A 15089-nucleotide genomic window follows, 5' to 3' on the forward strand; every position below is an offset into this window, starting at 1 on the left:
AACTATTTGTTGAACAAATCAAAAGCAAAGGACTTTTCAGGTGCTCTAATATGACTTCATTTGACACCCAAGCATTGATTCTTCAGGTTCCCTGCCCAGTGGACATCTAACCTCAGCTTGCCCAGGAGCTCAGGCCTCCCAAAGCAGTAAGAGAGGGAGCACCTCTCAAGATGAAAAGCTATGGAGACAAATCTTCTAAAAGTTCTACGGAGCTAAACTATCTCCCTGAAATTTCTACTTACTTGTCCTGGCACGCTAGCTCACAGGTCTGGGAAAAACAAAATAAGTTATGAAACAGCCCTTAAACATTTTTTTTTTCCTTTTTTGCGGTACGCAGGCCTCTCACTGTCGCGGCCTCTCCCGTTGTGGAGCACAGGCTCCGGACGCGCAGGCTCAGCGGCCATGGCTCATGGGCCCAGCCGTTCCGCGGCATGTGGGATCTTCCCAGACCGGGGCACGAACCCGTGTCCCCTACATCGGCAGGCGGACTCTCAACCACTGTGCCACCAGGGAAGCCCCCTTAAACATTTTTTTAAGATTTTTTTTAACGTGGACCATTTTTCTAAAAAGTCTTTTATTGAATTTGTTACAATATTGCTTCTCTTTTATGTTTTGGTTTTTAGGCCTAAGGGATCTTAGCTCCTCAACCAGGGACTGAACCCGAACCCCTGCATTGGAAGGTGAAGTCTTAACCACTGGACCACCAGGGAAGTCCCCACACTTAAACGTTTTTAAATACAGGATTATATCTGTAAGTCACTTTCTTAGTATAATGAGTCCAATCCTAGTTCACTGTAAGGCTGGTTAAACAACTACATGACTGAGATCTGTGTGTGGGGAACAATCCTCCAGTGTCAGGGCTGTGGCCCAGGACTGCTATCTCCGCTGACTTAATGTATTCAGTCCCCCCTCTGCACCTCCATAAGTGAGCCGCGGCGTGTACAGCTAGACTCCCAATGAGCGAGGCCCTATTCTCCAAGCAAGGTTTGGGGATCCTGGCAGAGCAACTCACGTTTTCATGTCTCCTTGATGTATTCTTTCTAAGTGCAAAAATCTAAGTTTCCATACATCTCCTATGAGCTGAGGACTGTGGCAGACCCAGGAGATAGAAAGACAGCTATAATGTAAGCCTTCACCAGGGGCCCATATCTAGAAAGGGTAAGAGGTACAATCTGCAGAGTATTACCCCGTGCAAGTTAGTGAAGTACGATCAGGAGAAAGACACATAAACCAAACACCATCAACTCAGTGTGACACATGCCATAACGACACACGTACAAAATACTGAACTAAAGGGATACCCGGAGGGACCCTGCGCCGCGCCTTGCACACAGCAGGCGCTCAGGGCGGTGAAATGAATCAAATCTTGACGAACAGCCCCTCTAAAGGCTGAGGAAACCACAACTCAGATGGGTTAAGTGACTTCTCAAGGTGACCCAAGTTGTTAGTGATGGGGCTGGAGGTGGCACCTGGATCTCATCACTTACCAGCCCAACAGTCTATAATCCATCTCACGGCACTTCTTATCCGACCCTTCAGGGGGAGAGTGGCAGGGTCTGCCCACTGCTTGTTATAACATCCATCTCAGAATAAACAATAGATTTATTTCTGGACAACTGTATGTTGGGGATTCTTGAAAATCTGAGGACCTGCTGTATGTATACCATCTTAGAAACATGCGTCCAATCATTTAACAAACATTTCTTGGGAATATACTATATATCAGGCACCTGTTTAAAGGCTTGGATAAAGAGATGAAACAAACTTCTGGTCAGATCAGAACAGCCACATTTATCTCTGCTCTCTCCCAGAACCCCACGGAAAGGCAGCAGAGGGATCTGTTTTTCAATGTAAAGGAGACGATGGCTGATGAGATATGTTAACAGAATTCTGGAAGAGACAGAGCCGATTGCCATGCGGTCGCTGATTCGGGTTTCTGCTTCATCTGTTCTGCTGAGTGCAAGTAGGGGAGAAAAACCACTGAACGAATGGTGACTTATGTCACAGGAACAGGAGAAGGCTCAGGAATGGGGGCACCAAGGACTGCGAGGGGAGAAGCAGGACGGGACTAGAAAGAGGGGAGCCTGCAGAAAGTTGGCGAAAGGAGCAAAAAGATGCCAGGGTCTCTCCTGCAATCTGCTCAGTCTGGTGACCTCCCTCCCTCAGCCGGCAAGAGGTGGAGGTTCACTGTTTAGGCAACTACACCAGAGACTCTCTGGATTCAGACACAGTTGAGGGAGAGACACAGCTGAGGGAGGTGGGGGGGGGGGGAACTTTCCGAAAACAGATGGACTGAGTGAAAATCTGCATACCAGACAGGGTACCCAGCCTCCTTCCCCATCAAGGCTCCCAGGAGGAGCAACAAACAGGCTATTACACCCCCAGGCACACTCCTCTCCGGGAACACCCAACATTCCCAGAGAAAAGATCTATACGCACTGATTTCTAGGTGTCCCCAGTGGAAGAAAGGGAGGTTCTCTAATGAATCGCTGTACCACGAGGTTCACAAGCCCCTTTCTTGTTGCATAGGTGCCCAATCAGCATTTTGGTCTCCACTCTTAAAATAGAAATGGACAGTTAAGGATCAGCATGCATGGAAGGATGGTTCCAATGGGAAATACAGTAACCAAAAGAAGCAGAAAAAAGGGACTTGGTGGAAACAAAGACAATGCAGGGGAAGCAGAAAAACACCAAAAAACGAAATACAACACATATAAGTGAGTTTACTGCATCCATGAAGCAAGAACAAGATGCTATTCAAAACAAAAAAAGAAAAATGAGCCTTCAGAGAACTAGCAAATTCTAGAAAGTAAAACACACAAAAATGTTTCAAGCAAAACCATGAAAGCATAAATTCAAAAGGGTTATTCATGATAAAGCTGAAGACGTCTCTCAAAAGTAAAACAAGGGCTTCCCTGGTGGCGCAGTGGTTCAGAATCCACCTGCCAATGCAGGGGACCAGGGTTCGAGCTCTGGTCTGGGTGGATCCCACATGCCGCGGAGCAACTAAGCCCGTGCGCCACAACTACTGAGTCTGTGCTCTAGAGCCCGTGATCCACAGCTACTGAGCTCACGTGCTGCAACTACTGAGGCCCGCGCGCCTGGAGCCCGTGCTCTGCAGCAAAAGAAGCCACAGCAATGAGAAGCCTGCGCACCGCAATGAGGAGTGGCCCCTGCTCTCCACAACTAGAGAAAGCCCGCACACAGCAACAAAGCCAAACACAGCCAAAAATAAATAAAATAAATAAATTTATAATAATAAAAAGTAAAGCAAAATGGAAAACAATAAAAGATTTTAAAATTACAAACATGACCCAGGATGTCCAACATCCAAGTAATAGGAGTTCCAAAGACAAAACACAAGAAAAGGGGAGAAAATGAAATTAACAGAGAAAAATATAAGAAAATGTCCCCAAACTGAAGAATTTGAGTCTTCAGATCAAAAGAGCACACCAAGGAACCAGCATGATAATTTTTAAAGCAAGAACAATCCAAATACAGGGAAAGAAAGAGGATCCTAAAACTTTCCGCAAGAAAAATGCAGGTTACCCATAAATGATCAAGAATCAGAATAGCATCCAAATTCTGACATCAATATTGGAACCTAGAAGACAGCGGAGCAATGCCTTCAAAACTAAGGGAAAACGGCTTTCAATCTAAAATTCTAGACAAATCAATCCACCAATCAAGTGTGAATGTATAATAGAATAAGAACAGTTCAGACATGCAAATGTGAGGTGATCAAGTTGTACAGACCCTCTCTCAGAAACTCCTGAGGAATAAATCAAGAAATAGGAAACAGAGGATCCAACCCAGAGCAAGGTGAGGGAATCCCCATGATGAGTCATGCCCCAGGCCTAGAGGTCAATCAACAGGGAATAAAGGTGAGGGATGGAGGCCTCTGGGAGGGAGGTCTCCAAGGACAAAAAGACTGTAGTGAAATAAAAAGGAACTTGTGTTATAAAACAGAGATATTTTAAAATGCCGTCAGAAACACTGGGAATTAGTAATAAGTACAAAGGAAACTAAATAGGAAAAAAAAAGCAATTATTAACTCAAAAAAATAAAAAAAAGAGACATACAAGAAAGGAAATTTCATTACAGTACAACTATAAGGCTCAGCCATGAACACTATTTACACAGTCAAAATAATATAAGTATTGACTATCGTAACCAAAAACTGTGACATAACCACACTGGGAGGACATGAAGGAAGGGAAGTATGTGAGGAGAGGAGGAGTGAAGAGGGGAATAAGGGCTCCTCTAGTCTATAGCAGGACAATAGCCATATCAAGAGAAACAGCTAAAAGGGCTGGAAGTGACTATGGTAGACAGAATAATGGTCCCTCAAAGATGAAGATGCCCATAACCTAATCCCCGAACCCATAAGCATGGTACATGGCAAAGGGGAATTAAGGTTGCAAATGGAATTAAGGTTGCTAATCAAATGGACTTAAAACAGGGAGATTATCCTAGATTATCCAGGTGAGCCCAAAGTAATCACAAGGGTCCTTAAAAGTGGAAGAGGGACGGAGAAGGGAGTCAGGAAGATGTGGCTATGGTAGAAGGTCAGTGATGCATGGGAGGACTCAACCGGCCATTGCCGGCTTTGAAGATGTTGGAAGGGGTTCATGAGCCAAGGAATGCAGGCAGCCTCCAGAAAGTGGAAGACGCAAGGAAGAGAATGCAGCCCTGCTACCATCTTGATTTTAGCCCAGTGAGACCCTTTTCAGACTTCTAACCCACAGAACTGTAATTTAAATTTGTGCTGCTTAAAGCTACTACATTGGTGGTAATTTGTTCCTGCAGCAACAGAAAATCGTGTTCCGTGACTAACCCTGGGGAGTGGATCACCAGGATGAGGAGAGCTGACACAGCTTTCTTTATAAGGCTTGCAGTGTTATTTGACTTTTAAAACTATATATATATATGGGCTTCCCTGGTGGCGCAGTGGTTGAGAGTCCGCCTGCCAATGCAGGGGACACGGGTTTGTGCCCTGGTCTGGGAAGATCCCACATGCCGCGGAGCGGCTGCGCCCGTGAGTCATGGCCACTGAGCCTGCGCGTCCGGAGCCTGTGCTCCGCAACGGGAGAGGCCACAACAGTGAGAGGCCCGGGTACCGCAAAAAAAAAAAAAAGAGCTGAAACAAATTCTCTCTTGCCAGATCTCACAATCTGGTAGAGAAGACAGGGAAACAGCTACTGCTGAAAGGCAAACACAGGAAGAAAACACCTCTTTGAGACATGAGGGCGTCTGAAAGGAGTAGAAGTCAGCCGGGCAGAGGAGAAACAGGCCTTCCGGGGAGTGGACAAAGACCAGGGGGACGTGTAAGAGTTCTGAATGACGGGACATCAGTGGGTCTGGCAGAGTCAGCAGGAAAGCGTGAGTGGGCAGATCCCAGCACCACAGGTGTGACACCTGCCCCACTGCTGGCTTCTCTGGCTGGGGTCCAGGACCCGCTGTGCATATTTAGGGCAGGGAGTCCGGGACCTGCTGTGCATATTTAGGGCAGGCATGGACAAGCAAAGACCCCAGACAAACACAGCATTTTCCTGGACCATCAACTGTAGTCAACAGTAAAGCATTTTAAATACTTTTATACTAAAACCAGAACAGATGTATTACAGAATACAAAACTCACATGAATTTTTTAAAAAATATTTATTTATTTTGGCTGCACTGGGTCTTGGTTGAGGCATGTGGGATCTGGCTTCCCGACGAGGGATTGAACCCAGGCCCCCTGCAATAGGGAGCACAGAGTTTTACCCACTGGACCACCAAGGAAGTCCCCTCACGTGAATTTTTAACATAAAAACTGGAGACTTCAAGGCAACTTCTTGTTTGAGAGGCCCACTTTAGACACTAAACTATCTGCTGACCACTGAGCATCAAGACTCAGTCTTCTCTATAATTAATAAGAGTCAGAAGAAAGGTTAAAACACCATAGCATGCATCCATCAAATCACCCGGGACTTCATAACAGCAACCTGTCAGTGGCTGCCTACACTCCCTGTGTCACACAAGATGTCCCTTGGGTCCCAACACGAATGGGAAAGTTGAGAAGCATCTCATTCTTTTCCAAAGGGGTCTGGGTCCTACTACTGCCGGATGAGTTAGATCTGCCTGGGGAAATAAAGAAAAACCACCACACTGAACTTTTCCTACATGTCCTCCTCTCTTGTCTCCCTCCCACCCACACTCTAAGCATTACCAGGATCACTGATAAAACCTCAGCTCCCCCATCAGCACCTCCAACCCCTTACAGTACAGGCCCCTGTTAGAGAATATGCTGCAGACACTCTTTCCATGGAAGGAAGTCAAGAAATAGGGCACATCTCTTGGGAGAGGGTGTCCCTTGTGTCCACAAACAAGGGGGAAACTTTTTCTATTGTTGTAGCTGTTTTTGTTATAAAAACAATAATATCCACGTGACAGTGAGCTGGGAAATTTTTTTTTCTGTAAAGAGCCACTACTGACCACAGAAGAGGAGCAGAGGAAAAAAAAATCAATGGAAGGCCACACAGAAGTAAAAAGCAATTTAATTGGGTTTGGTTTGTTTGTTTTTTGTGTGTAAAACACATATACACACATTCAAAAAAGTGAACTCAACTGATTTCAAATTAAGAACAGAGAGGATGAGACTTTAATAACACAATAAATATATTAAAATACACTACAGAGCTATGTTATTGACAGTAAATAAAAGATGGAGGAGGTCAAAGAAAAAGGTATAATAGTAGGAGAGAAAAAGAAAGGTAGAGCAGGGGGTGTGGGAAAAGAAGGATGGGAAGACAGCAAGATACAGGGACAGACAGACAGACATGAGTAACCATACACAAAAAGAGGGAACAACTAAAGGATCCACAGAAAGACTTCCTAGGCCAAAGTAAATTACACTGTACATGGCCAGCTGTAGGCTTGGGCTATAGACTTCAAAGTATTATCACCTTTTATCCTTGCCTTTGAATGGTTACTAATGTGGTTAACCACTGTTCACAGCTCTTTAACTGCTCATTTAAACATTCTGAGGCTTAGCTCAAGTCATAGGCCGGAAGCTCCCTCCATATGAGCTACGGTTCAGTAAATCAGTCACCTCCAATATCTCCTCTGAAAAGGAAGTACAAGAGACACTATCACACAAATCGCTATCTCATAAAATGTACAAAGCACCAATGAGAGTCAGTGGAGAAAATGCTGTTTGAGTTGAAAAAAAAATTCCATGGAAAAATTTTTTTAGTTTTAAATTAAAAAACAAAACAAAACTGGAACTTCAGCAGAATGGGTTCCCACCTCAGCATTCTCCAGCATCACTCCCGGCACATCTGACTTTCCACGTGTTCAAGTTCTGCCTGCCCCACTGGCTCCAAAGGCCTGAGCTGGCCCTGAAACTAAATCAGCCTCCACCACACACTGCAATCTGAGGGTCAACAGAGAGATCCCAAGAGACTCCAAGTCAGTCCCAACCCTGGCCTGGACTCTGTTCACCTACCCCAACCTGTGTCTAAGCCAAGCCTCTCCTTACTTACTTCACTCTAAGGGCTGTAGAAATCTGCTATTTCACAGCTGATAAAGCCTCCCCCTTCCAGCTCCATCCCTTTTTCCTCCAAGCCTGGTGTCTGTTTTCCCCTTCCTCATCTGACCTGCCCCCAACCTCCTACCTGGTCTGTTTCCCCAACCTCTCCCTTCTACTGCCCCTAATTTCTCCTTGCTTTTCTCTACCGCATCTTAGTATCATTTCTCTCAGAGGAAGAGGGGACTTAAGAGGTGTATCTAGAACACAAGACCTAAAATCTATCCACCTGGGATTTTTGCCCAGCTCTGCATCTTGCTAGCTGTGTGACCTTGAACAAATGGCTGAGCCACCCAACCCCTCAAATTCCTCAGTGAGGGGGGCTGAACCTGTCAATCACAGAGGTCTCTTCCAACTCTCAGGTTCTAATATCTAAACATTCACCTGTACAACCATAAATAAATCAGTGAGTTAAACATACACAGGGAGAGAGAATGAATTATAGAAACTCCCTTTCCTCAGCATTGTCACCCCACCTGGTCTCCCCAACCAACCACCCACACTGAGGGGCTGTGTCTCACTCTGGGCTGTTCTAGCTCTAAATTATTTAGATACAGCAAAACCTTACCAATCACACTAATCAAGGAACAGATGCATCTGAATCCAACAGAAGGCTGAGTCCTGGAATGTTTCTTTCGTGCCATCGAGTAATACTGTGAATTTAACATCAGCTTAGCAAAGAATCTAGAAATGCCATCACAAACTGTCTTGTGAATCTAAGAACAGTAATGCTGTCGGGAACCCTGGAAAACAATCTACCCCAAAGCCCTCCACTTTCCCAACAAGGACACAGGCCCAGAGAGCGGAAGCCACTAGCCCAAAGCCCAAAGCAGGTTGGAGCCTGGATCAAAGCCAGCTGTCCTGCTTTTGGTCCATAGGACCTCCACCAAAGCTTTGTGATACCATCCGTTTCCTTCTTCAAGAGACAGATTAAATCCCAAATTACCAGGGAGTGCCCTCTACAGCAAATCTATTTCCAAGTCCAGGGGAGGGGCCAGAGCTAAGTTTGGATGGCCAGATGACTACTAATGCTGCCTAATACAAGCTCTCCTTCCTGAACCCTGCCCATTCATTCTCTGCAAAGAAAACCCCAGACTGCTATCTATATGGGACTGTATTTTGGAGAGGGGAGAAGGGGAGAGCGGCACAGTTCTTTGTTCTGCCAGTAAGAAGCATCTGCTAGTCCTTTCCCACAACTCTTACCTCACCTCCCAATATTCCCAGTACCTTCGGAAAAGTTCACAGAAACTCGCCAACTAGAATAAAAGAAAGCAGGAGGTAACGGGAGGAAAGGGCCAACAGCAGGTGAGTGTCAAACGGACGGACGGTGACAATCCCCTCCCAGCTCTTCGCCCTATGGGGAAGAAAGCATTTCTTTTCAGTTGCTAATACCCTGTGGGGAAGTCACCCGAGCTAGTTCAACTCAGCGCCCTCCAGCAGAGAAATGAGCTCTCTACAACCCCTGGAGAACTAACCCTTTCCTAACCATCCACTCTAACAGTGCCCAGGGCAGAGGTACCCAAAGACCAACCCTCCCCTCCCCTCCCCTCCCCTCAGGCCAAGAGCCTGAAACATCAGAGCTTGGATGGCAAGGAGCTATTTAAGGCAGCATCAAGAGGGTGGGGCAGAAAATTGCTGGCAGCATCCTCCTCTCCACCGCTCCCTCACAGCCAACACACACACACACACACACACACACACACACACACACACACAGACACCTCTCGCTCCACACACACCCATCAACCTCACCTGTCTCTAAGGGCTGGAGATCTGGAGTCCCCAAATGTCCAGCATATGTTTTCTGTCATTGAGGCTGCTGTCCCCATCTGCTGCCCACCCCACTCTTAATCCACTCCGTTCTCTTGAATCACAACCCAGCCACCTTTCCAATCAAAAACACAAAACTGAATCTAGAGAAGCTCACAAACCAAGGAGGGGGGCATGGAGACAAGCCCTCCCTGGCCTTCACTTAGGAGAGAAAAAGGGCGCAAGGGGTGGGGGGTTGGGGGTGATGTCAGAGGCCTGACATGCCAGACAGGCTCCATGATATCTCTAAATGAACCTCCCTCCTATTGACGGTGAAATCAATTCCGGCGATTTCAGCAGGTCGGCCCTGTGACAGGAGGGGTATCCCAGCGCTCAGTTTAAAACAAAAAATCCAAAGGCTCAGCCAGAACATGCTGGGAAAATCCAGGGTCTGGATAAAACGAGCAACGCTCAGTGGGATCCTTTCTGCTTTTATGTAGCAATGTAATAGCGTAATAAATTCTGTCTGCCTGAAGAAAGCATGCACTGGTGAATTTCAAAGCCATCTTACGACAGCGGATGCACTGGGATGCAGAATTCGACAGCACATTCCCCTGTGAATAAAACGTAATGATTTCAAGCCTCTTTCCCCCTCTATCCTGAATGGCGCTAGCGCTTATCAAGGAAGCCACCTCGGAAAGAAGCCACAGGAGAGCCGGGGATGCCCGGGGAATTCGGAGAAAGGAGTTGCTTTCTGTTCATCTCGGTGAGGAGCTGGCTAGCAAGAAGCTGCCAGTCACTGAGGGATGAAGGAGCATGGGCAGATGAGCAGGCACCGGCGTCCCCGGACACGGACACACACACAAACGTACCCTCTCATTCTGGCGGGTCCTAGGCCAGACCGGTAGTCCGTGCTGCCCTCCCGCCTTCCTCTCCTCCAGAGGGATGCTGATGAATGAACACACCTGAGATGCCTCCATCCTGACGCTCGCTCCCTCCTTCCTCCTCTGGCTACTGCAGAGGAGCCTCTCCTCGGTAGTTTCACTTTACAGCGCAAACCCACGCGGGCGTTGATGTCTCCTCCACCCACCCATATTGCAGCCAGCCTGAAGCAGGCGGACATTCTCTCCTAGCAGAGGCCATGATCGCACGTACCCCCACCCACCAATAAAAACAAACAAAAAATAAAAAAAGACAAAAACCTGGAATCCTCCAAAACCCCCGCACCCTGGGGAACTTTCCCTTAAAGACTGGGGATCCTCCAAGCAGGCAGGAAGGAGGGTTCCGCCGAGGGGGACCACGGTGTTCCCCTTGACCACGGGGGATGCTCTGGGGGAGGGGGTCCCTCAAGTCCTTCCAACAGCTGGCCCTTTAAACGCGCCTCCTCCGAGCGTGGAACAAAGGCGCCGCCCGCGGGGGCCGGGCCGGCGCACGCCCCCGGCGCCGGCACTGACAATCAGGCGAGCGCGGGCTGAGGGGCCGCTGGCGCGGGCTTACCTTGCGGGTCTCCGGGCGGGCGGGCCGGCTGCGCGCGTCCTGCCCAACTCGCACTACACTCTGCAGTTGGCCCCGCTCTGTTTTTCTGGGACTCGGCGCTGACTTCACCGACACTCCGCGGCCGGCCAATGGGCTGCGGCGGCCGCCCCCTCATTAGCATGCGTCTGGAACCGTCCACTCCGGCGGCTCCTGGGAGGTGGGCGGTGCTAGGGGGCGGTGCCGGACCCGGCAGTAACAGGAAGGGGCGTGTGCGCCAATGGGAGGCGACGAGGCGCCCCGCCGCTCCGCCCCGCAGCATTGTGAGCCCGGCGCGCGGGCCCGCGGATCTCCCGTCGAGAACGTGCGCGCGGTCCCAGTAACCCTTTCTGTCCCGGCCGGCCTCGGGCTGGGCGGGAGGCTGGCCCGGGGCGCCCTCTGATCTTTCTGAGGGGTCGCCCACGGGGAGCTGGGAAGGAATCTTAGGCATCAAAAAAACAGCTAACCTGTCTTGAGTACATATAACTTACTCAACTCCTGTGCCCCAGCTTGCTCATCTTTAAAATGGTATAATAACCAGTACCTATTTCGCAGGACAGGACATAGAGAAGATTAATATAGTTAACGTATGTAAACCCTTTAGATCAGTGCCTGGCCGTCGCACTATATAAATGTTTGCTACTATCATTATTATACTGTATGTCAGCCAGTATGCTTAAAACTTATTAGTTTTTCTCTCTTTTGATCCTCATAGTCTTTTAAGATAGTCACTATTACTAATCCATATTTTTCAAGTGGGAAAACTGAAATGGTTTAAGCGGCTTGGTCTAAGTCACACAGAAACCAGTGCAATCAGCATTTGAACCCAGGCTCTGAGATTTCATTCATGTAATATTTTTATTCAGCGGCTCTATGGCAGGCATATACTAGGCCCTGGGGTTACTGCCGAAAATACAACAGACAAGACCCCTCCGCTCATGAAGCTTCCATTTTAGTGAGGGAGACAGGCAAATAAACGAGTGAATAAATAAACAAGATCATCTGCAATGTGCAAAATAGGGTGAATAAAACAAAACAGGGTCATGCGCAAGTGGGGAGAAGAGTACTTTGCTAGATGGGTTCAGAGGTAACCACTGTGATACCATCCTGACCTCCTCCAGTCCCCCTCAGTGTTACAAAAAGAAAACAGAACGCAGAGAGGGGAAACTTCTTGCCCAAGGTCACCGCCAGCAAGTAACCAGCCTGGAACATGCTCCCTCCACGCCTAGCTTCCCACATCCCTGGGGCATCCCTGAAGGTGGGGCAATCATCCCTTGGGCTGAACAGAACTGATTTTTGTCAGCTGCCCTTGGCAAGAATCTTCAGCCAGGGCACTTCCCGGTTAACAGGCTGTGTAACAGGCTGTGTGTGCAAGGGAAAGAAAGGCTTTGATGACTGCACAGGCTGATGGGAAACACATCTGCTAAGGTTCCTGGATGTCAAGGAACAATGTCAAGTCTTTGCTGAGCACCTGCTGTCCCCTGCTGTGTAAAGAAAAAAAAAAAAATTAGAAGTCTCCTAGCCACCTGGGAACTTATTCTACAACTGAAGAGACAAGAAACTACTAGAAAGCTATTCAATCTAGGGAGCCCCCAGACCAGGTGTCCCCCAGCTTGCACCTCATCTTGCTGTTTTGCAAAGACTAGACTAGAAGTCCGGCTTTGCAGGCTCTACTATTAACTTCCACCACAATCTAAGGGAGGCAGTTCCTCCTGGGCCTGTAAAGTAATGAAACGGCTAATGCACTTGTCCCTCAGTATCTGTGGGGGATTTGTTCCAGGAGACCCCATGGATACCAAAAACTGTGGATGCTCAAGTCCCTTATTTAAAATGGAGTAGTACAAGGAATACAGTCGGCCCCCCAAAATCGGTGCATTTCACATCTGCGGATTCAACCAACTGTGAAGAAAATTTGATCACATTTGATTGGGTTGAATCTGCAGGTGTGAAACCTGCGTTTAGGGAGGGCTGACTGCATGTCTAGTCCGCTGTGCAGTATAATGCATTTATGCTAAGAGTATAAACTGACCAGTTTAATATTAACTGACCATAACTGTCCGTTCATACATGCATTAACTGACCAATACCACACAGCAACCCCAGGAAGAAATGCTACTGTTATCTTGAGTTTATCCACAGAGGAGGAAAATAACTGCTGGAGTAACTAAGTAAATTGCCTACCCAGCAAATTCAGGATAACACCACTTAGAATAGCAAAATAAATAAATAAATAAAAATAAAAAACAATCCAAATGTTCAGTTTGAGTGGATTGGTTAAGAAAATTACAGTACAACCATAAGAAAGAATATCATACAGCCATGAAAAATGAAAAAGTATACTGACTCATTAACACAAAAATATGCTCATAACATATTCCTGAATAGAAAAGTAGGTTGAAAACTAGTTTTGCACTGCAATCTCATTAGAACTATTTCTTGTGGGATTATGAGTATTTCTCCCTCATCTATATTTTTCTGATTCTTTTCATCATAAACATCTATCAAATTGTTCAATGAAAATAAAACAAAATAATCTTAAAATGAAAAACCAGACTCTACTTGTGGAGATTTGATCTCTCGGCAAGGCCTTCCCTTGTAAGTGGGAAACTGCCTGGGGAAATCTTTAATGAGGCCTCAGTCTTTGAGTCATCCCTCAAATGTTGCACTCCTCTGCTGGTTCCAGTCTGTATGTCATTAGGGTTTATGAGATAAATGGGAAAATACTGAAAGGACAGAAGGGAAGGGAAACAGGGAAGATAAAGGGAAAGAAAAATCCTACTATCCTTCAAGATTCATCTCAAATGTCTCCTTCAAGAAGTGTTCAGAATCATGGTCTAATAACATTTTAACACTGAAAGTGCCCCAAGAAATCGTCATGTGTACTCATGTCAACCCACTGTCGTCGCCAGTCATTCACGATTCATCTGAGTAGCAGGCCATGTGCTAGGTGCTGGTAAGACCTGCCTCCCCACCTCCCAAAGGTAACCCCTGGGGTAGCAGAAGCTCAGGGAAGTCCCGCTTCATGGGCGTACTAAGAAGAGTCCCACACTTGGGTATTGCTTTGCTCTCGCCATCTTGAAATTCTTCATTTTTGAACAAGGGACCCCACATTTTCATTTGGTACTGAGTCCTATAAATTATGTGGCCTGTCCTAGGGAGGAGAAATACCAAGTCCTTATTAGTACAATAGTATATCAGTGACCAAGCCTGGAGTAAAGCTCGGGGCTTTCTACTCTCATCTCAGCCATTCTTTTATATCATATGGCCTCATTCCTGGCTCCCCAGGGAAATGTGAGCACTCCCTGCTTTCTAGCCCTACAGCACTTCATTTATTCCTTTCTCATGGAATTCACCATATTTGGCATGAACTCATGTATATATGTATGTAGTCTTATTCCTCATCCTCTCTCCCCACCAGATTGTAAATTCCATGATGTCCTGGCTTGTGTCTGCTCATCTCAAACAGTGCTTAGCACTATGCTTTACACACTGTTAAAAATGTGCTTACATTTAATTTAATCTTACTAGTAACTCCTGGTTTTCTCTTCTTGTGCATCAGATTAGTCCCAGCAGTCCTTCCACTGTTGGAGAGAAATTAAAATATCAGGCGCAAAACAAGAACACAAACCAGGGTCATAAACGTGCTGTAGGATGCATCCTTCAAGCAGGCCATTAAGTGTGAGGGATTGGGAGAGGATCAAGCAGGATTTTGTAGATGTCAGCCCAGAGTCGTCAGCCTTTCTTCCATCTTCAGCGTCACACACCCTGGGAGAGAGGGAAAGAAACAAGATGATCTAGAGATGGCAGGAAGTATAGTGGTTAAGCCTGTGGGCAGAATCCTGGCTTCAATGCCTAACGTGGAACTCTTGTGCAAGTTCTCAGGTCCCTCATCTGTAACAGGAGGGAGACACAACCCTCCTAAGGTTTACTTGTGAGCTGTAGATGACAGCACGCATGTAAAGTGCTTACACGCTGCCTGACACATAAGCACTCGCTAAGAGGGTATTATTTTCTTTTTCATATAAGCATTTATTTTTATTAAAAAAATTTTTTTTGGCTGCGTTGGGTCTTTGTTGCTGTGCGCAGGCTTTCTCTAGTTGTGGCAAGCGGAGGTTATTCTTCGCTGTGGTGTGCAGGCTTCTCATTATGGTGGCTTCTCTTGTTGCAGAGCACGGGCTCTTAGGTGCTCAGGCTTCAGTAGTTGTGGCGCACGGCCTCAGTAGTTGTGGCTCGCGGGCTCTAGAGCGCGGGCTCAGTA

General features: G+C 47.0%; 1 protein-coding gene across 2 annotated transcripts in view; it reads right to left on the minus strand.

Annotated features, from left to right (window-relative positions):
* The window catches only part of SORBS1 (sorbin and SH3 domain containing 1), a 241929-nt gene extending 230432 nt beyond the window's left edge, over positions 1 to 11497 (minus strand). Inside the window, exon 1 of one of the 2 annotated variants that reach the window (XM_089897262.1) lies at positions 10817 to 11497. In XM_089897262.1, the coding sequence (XP_089753388.1) occupies positions 10817 to 11282 (466 nt within the window). In that variant the 5' untranslated portion in view covers positions 11283 to 11497. The remainder of the gene's footprint in view (positions 1 to 10816) is intronic. The other variant, XM_089897261.1, reaches the window with a different exon arrangement.
* Positions 11498 to 15089: the final 3592 nt, after the last annotated feature.

This window comes from Delphinapterus leucas, chromosome 16 (assembly GCF_059928025.1).
Source record: "Delphinapterus leucas isolate spDelLeu-1000000601 "Yukka" chromosome 16, BTC_Dleu_Yukka2, whole genome shotgun sequence".
NCBI classification, from domain to species: Eukaryota; Metazoa; Chordata; class Mammalia; order Artiodactyla; family Monodontidae; genus Delphinapterus; species Delphinapterus leucas.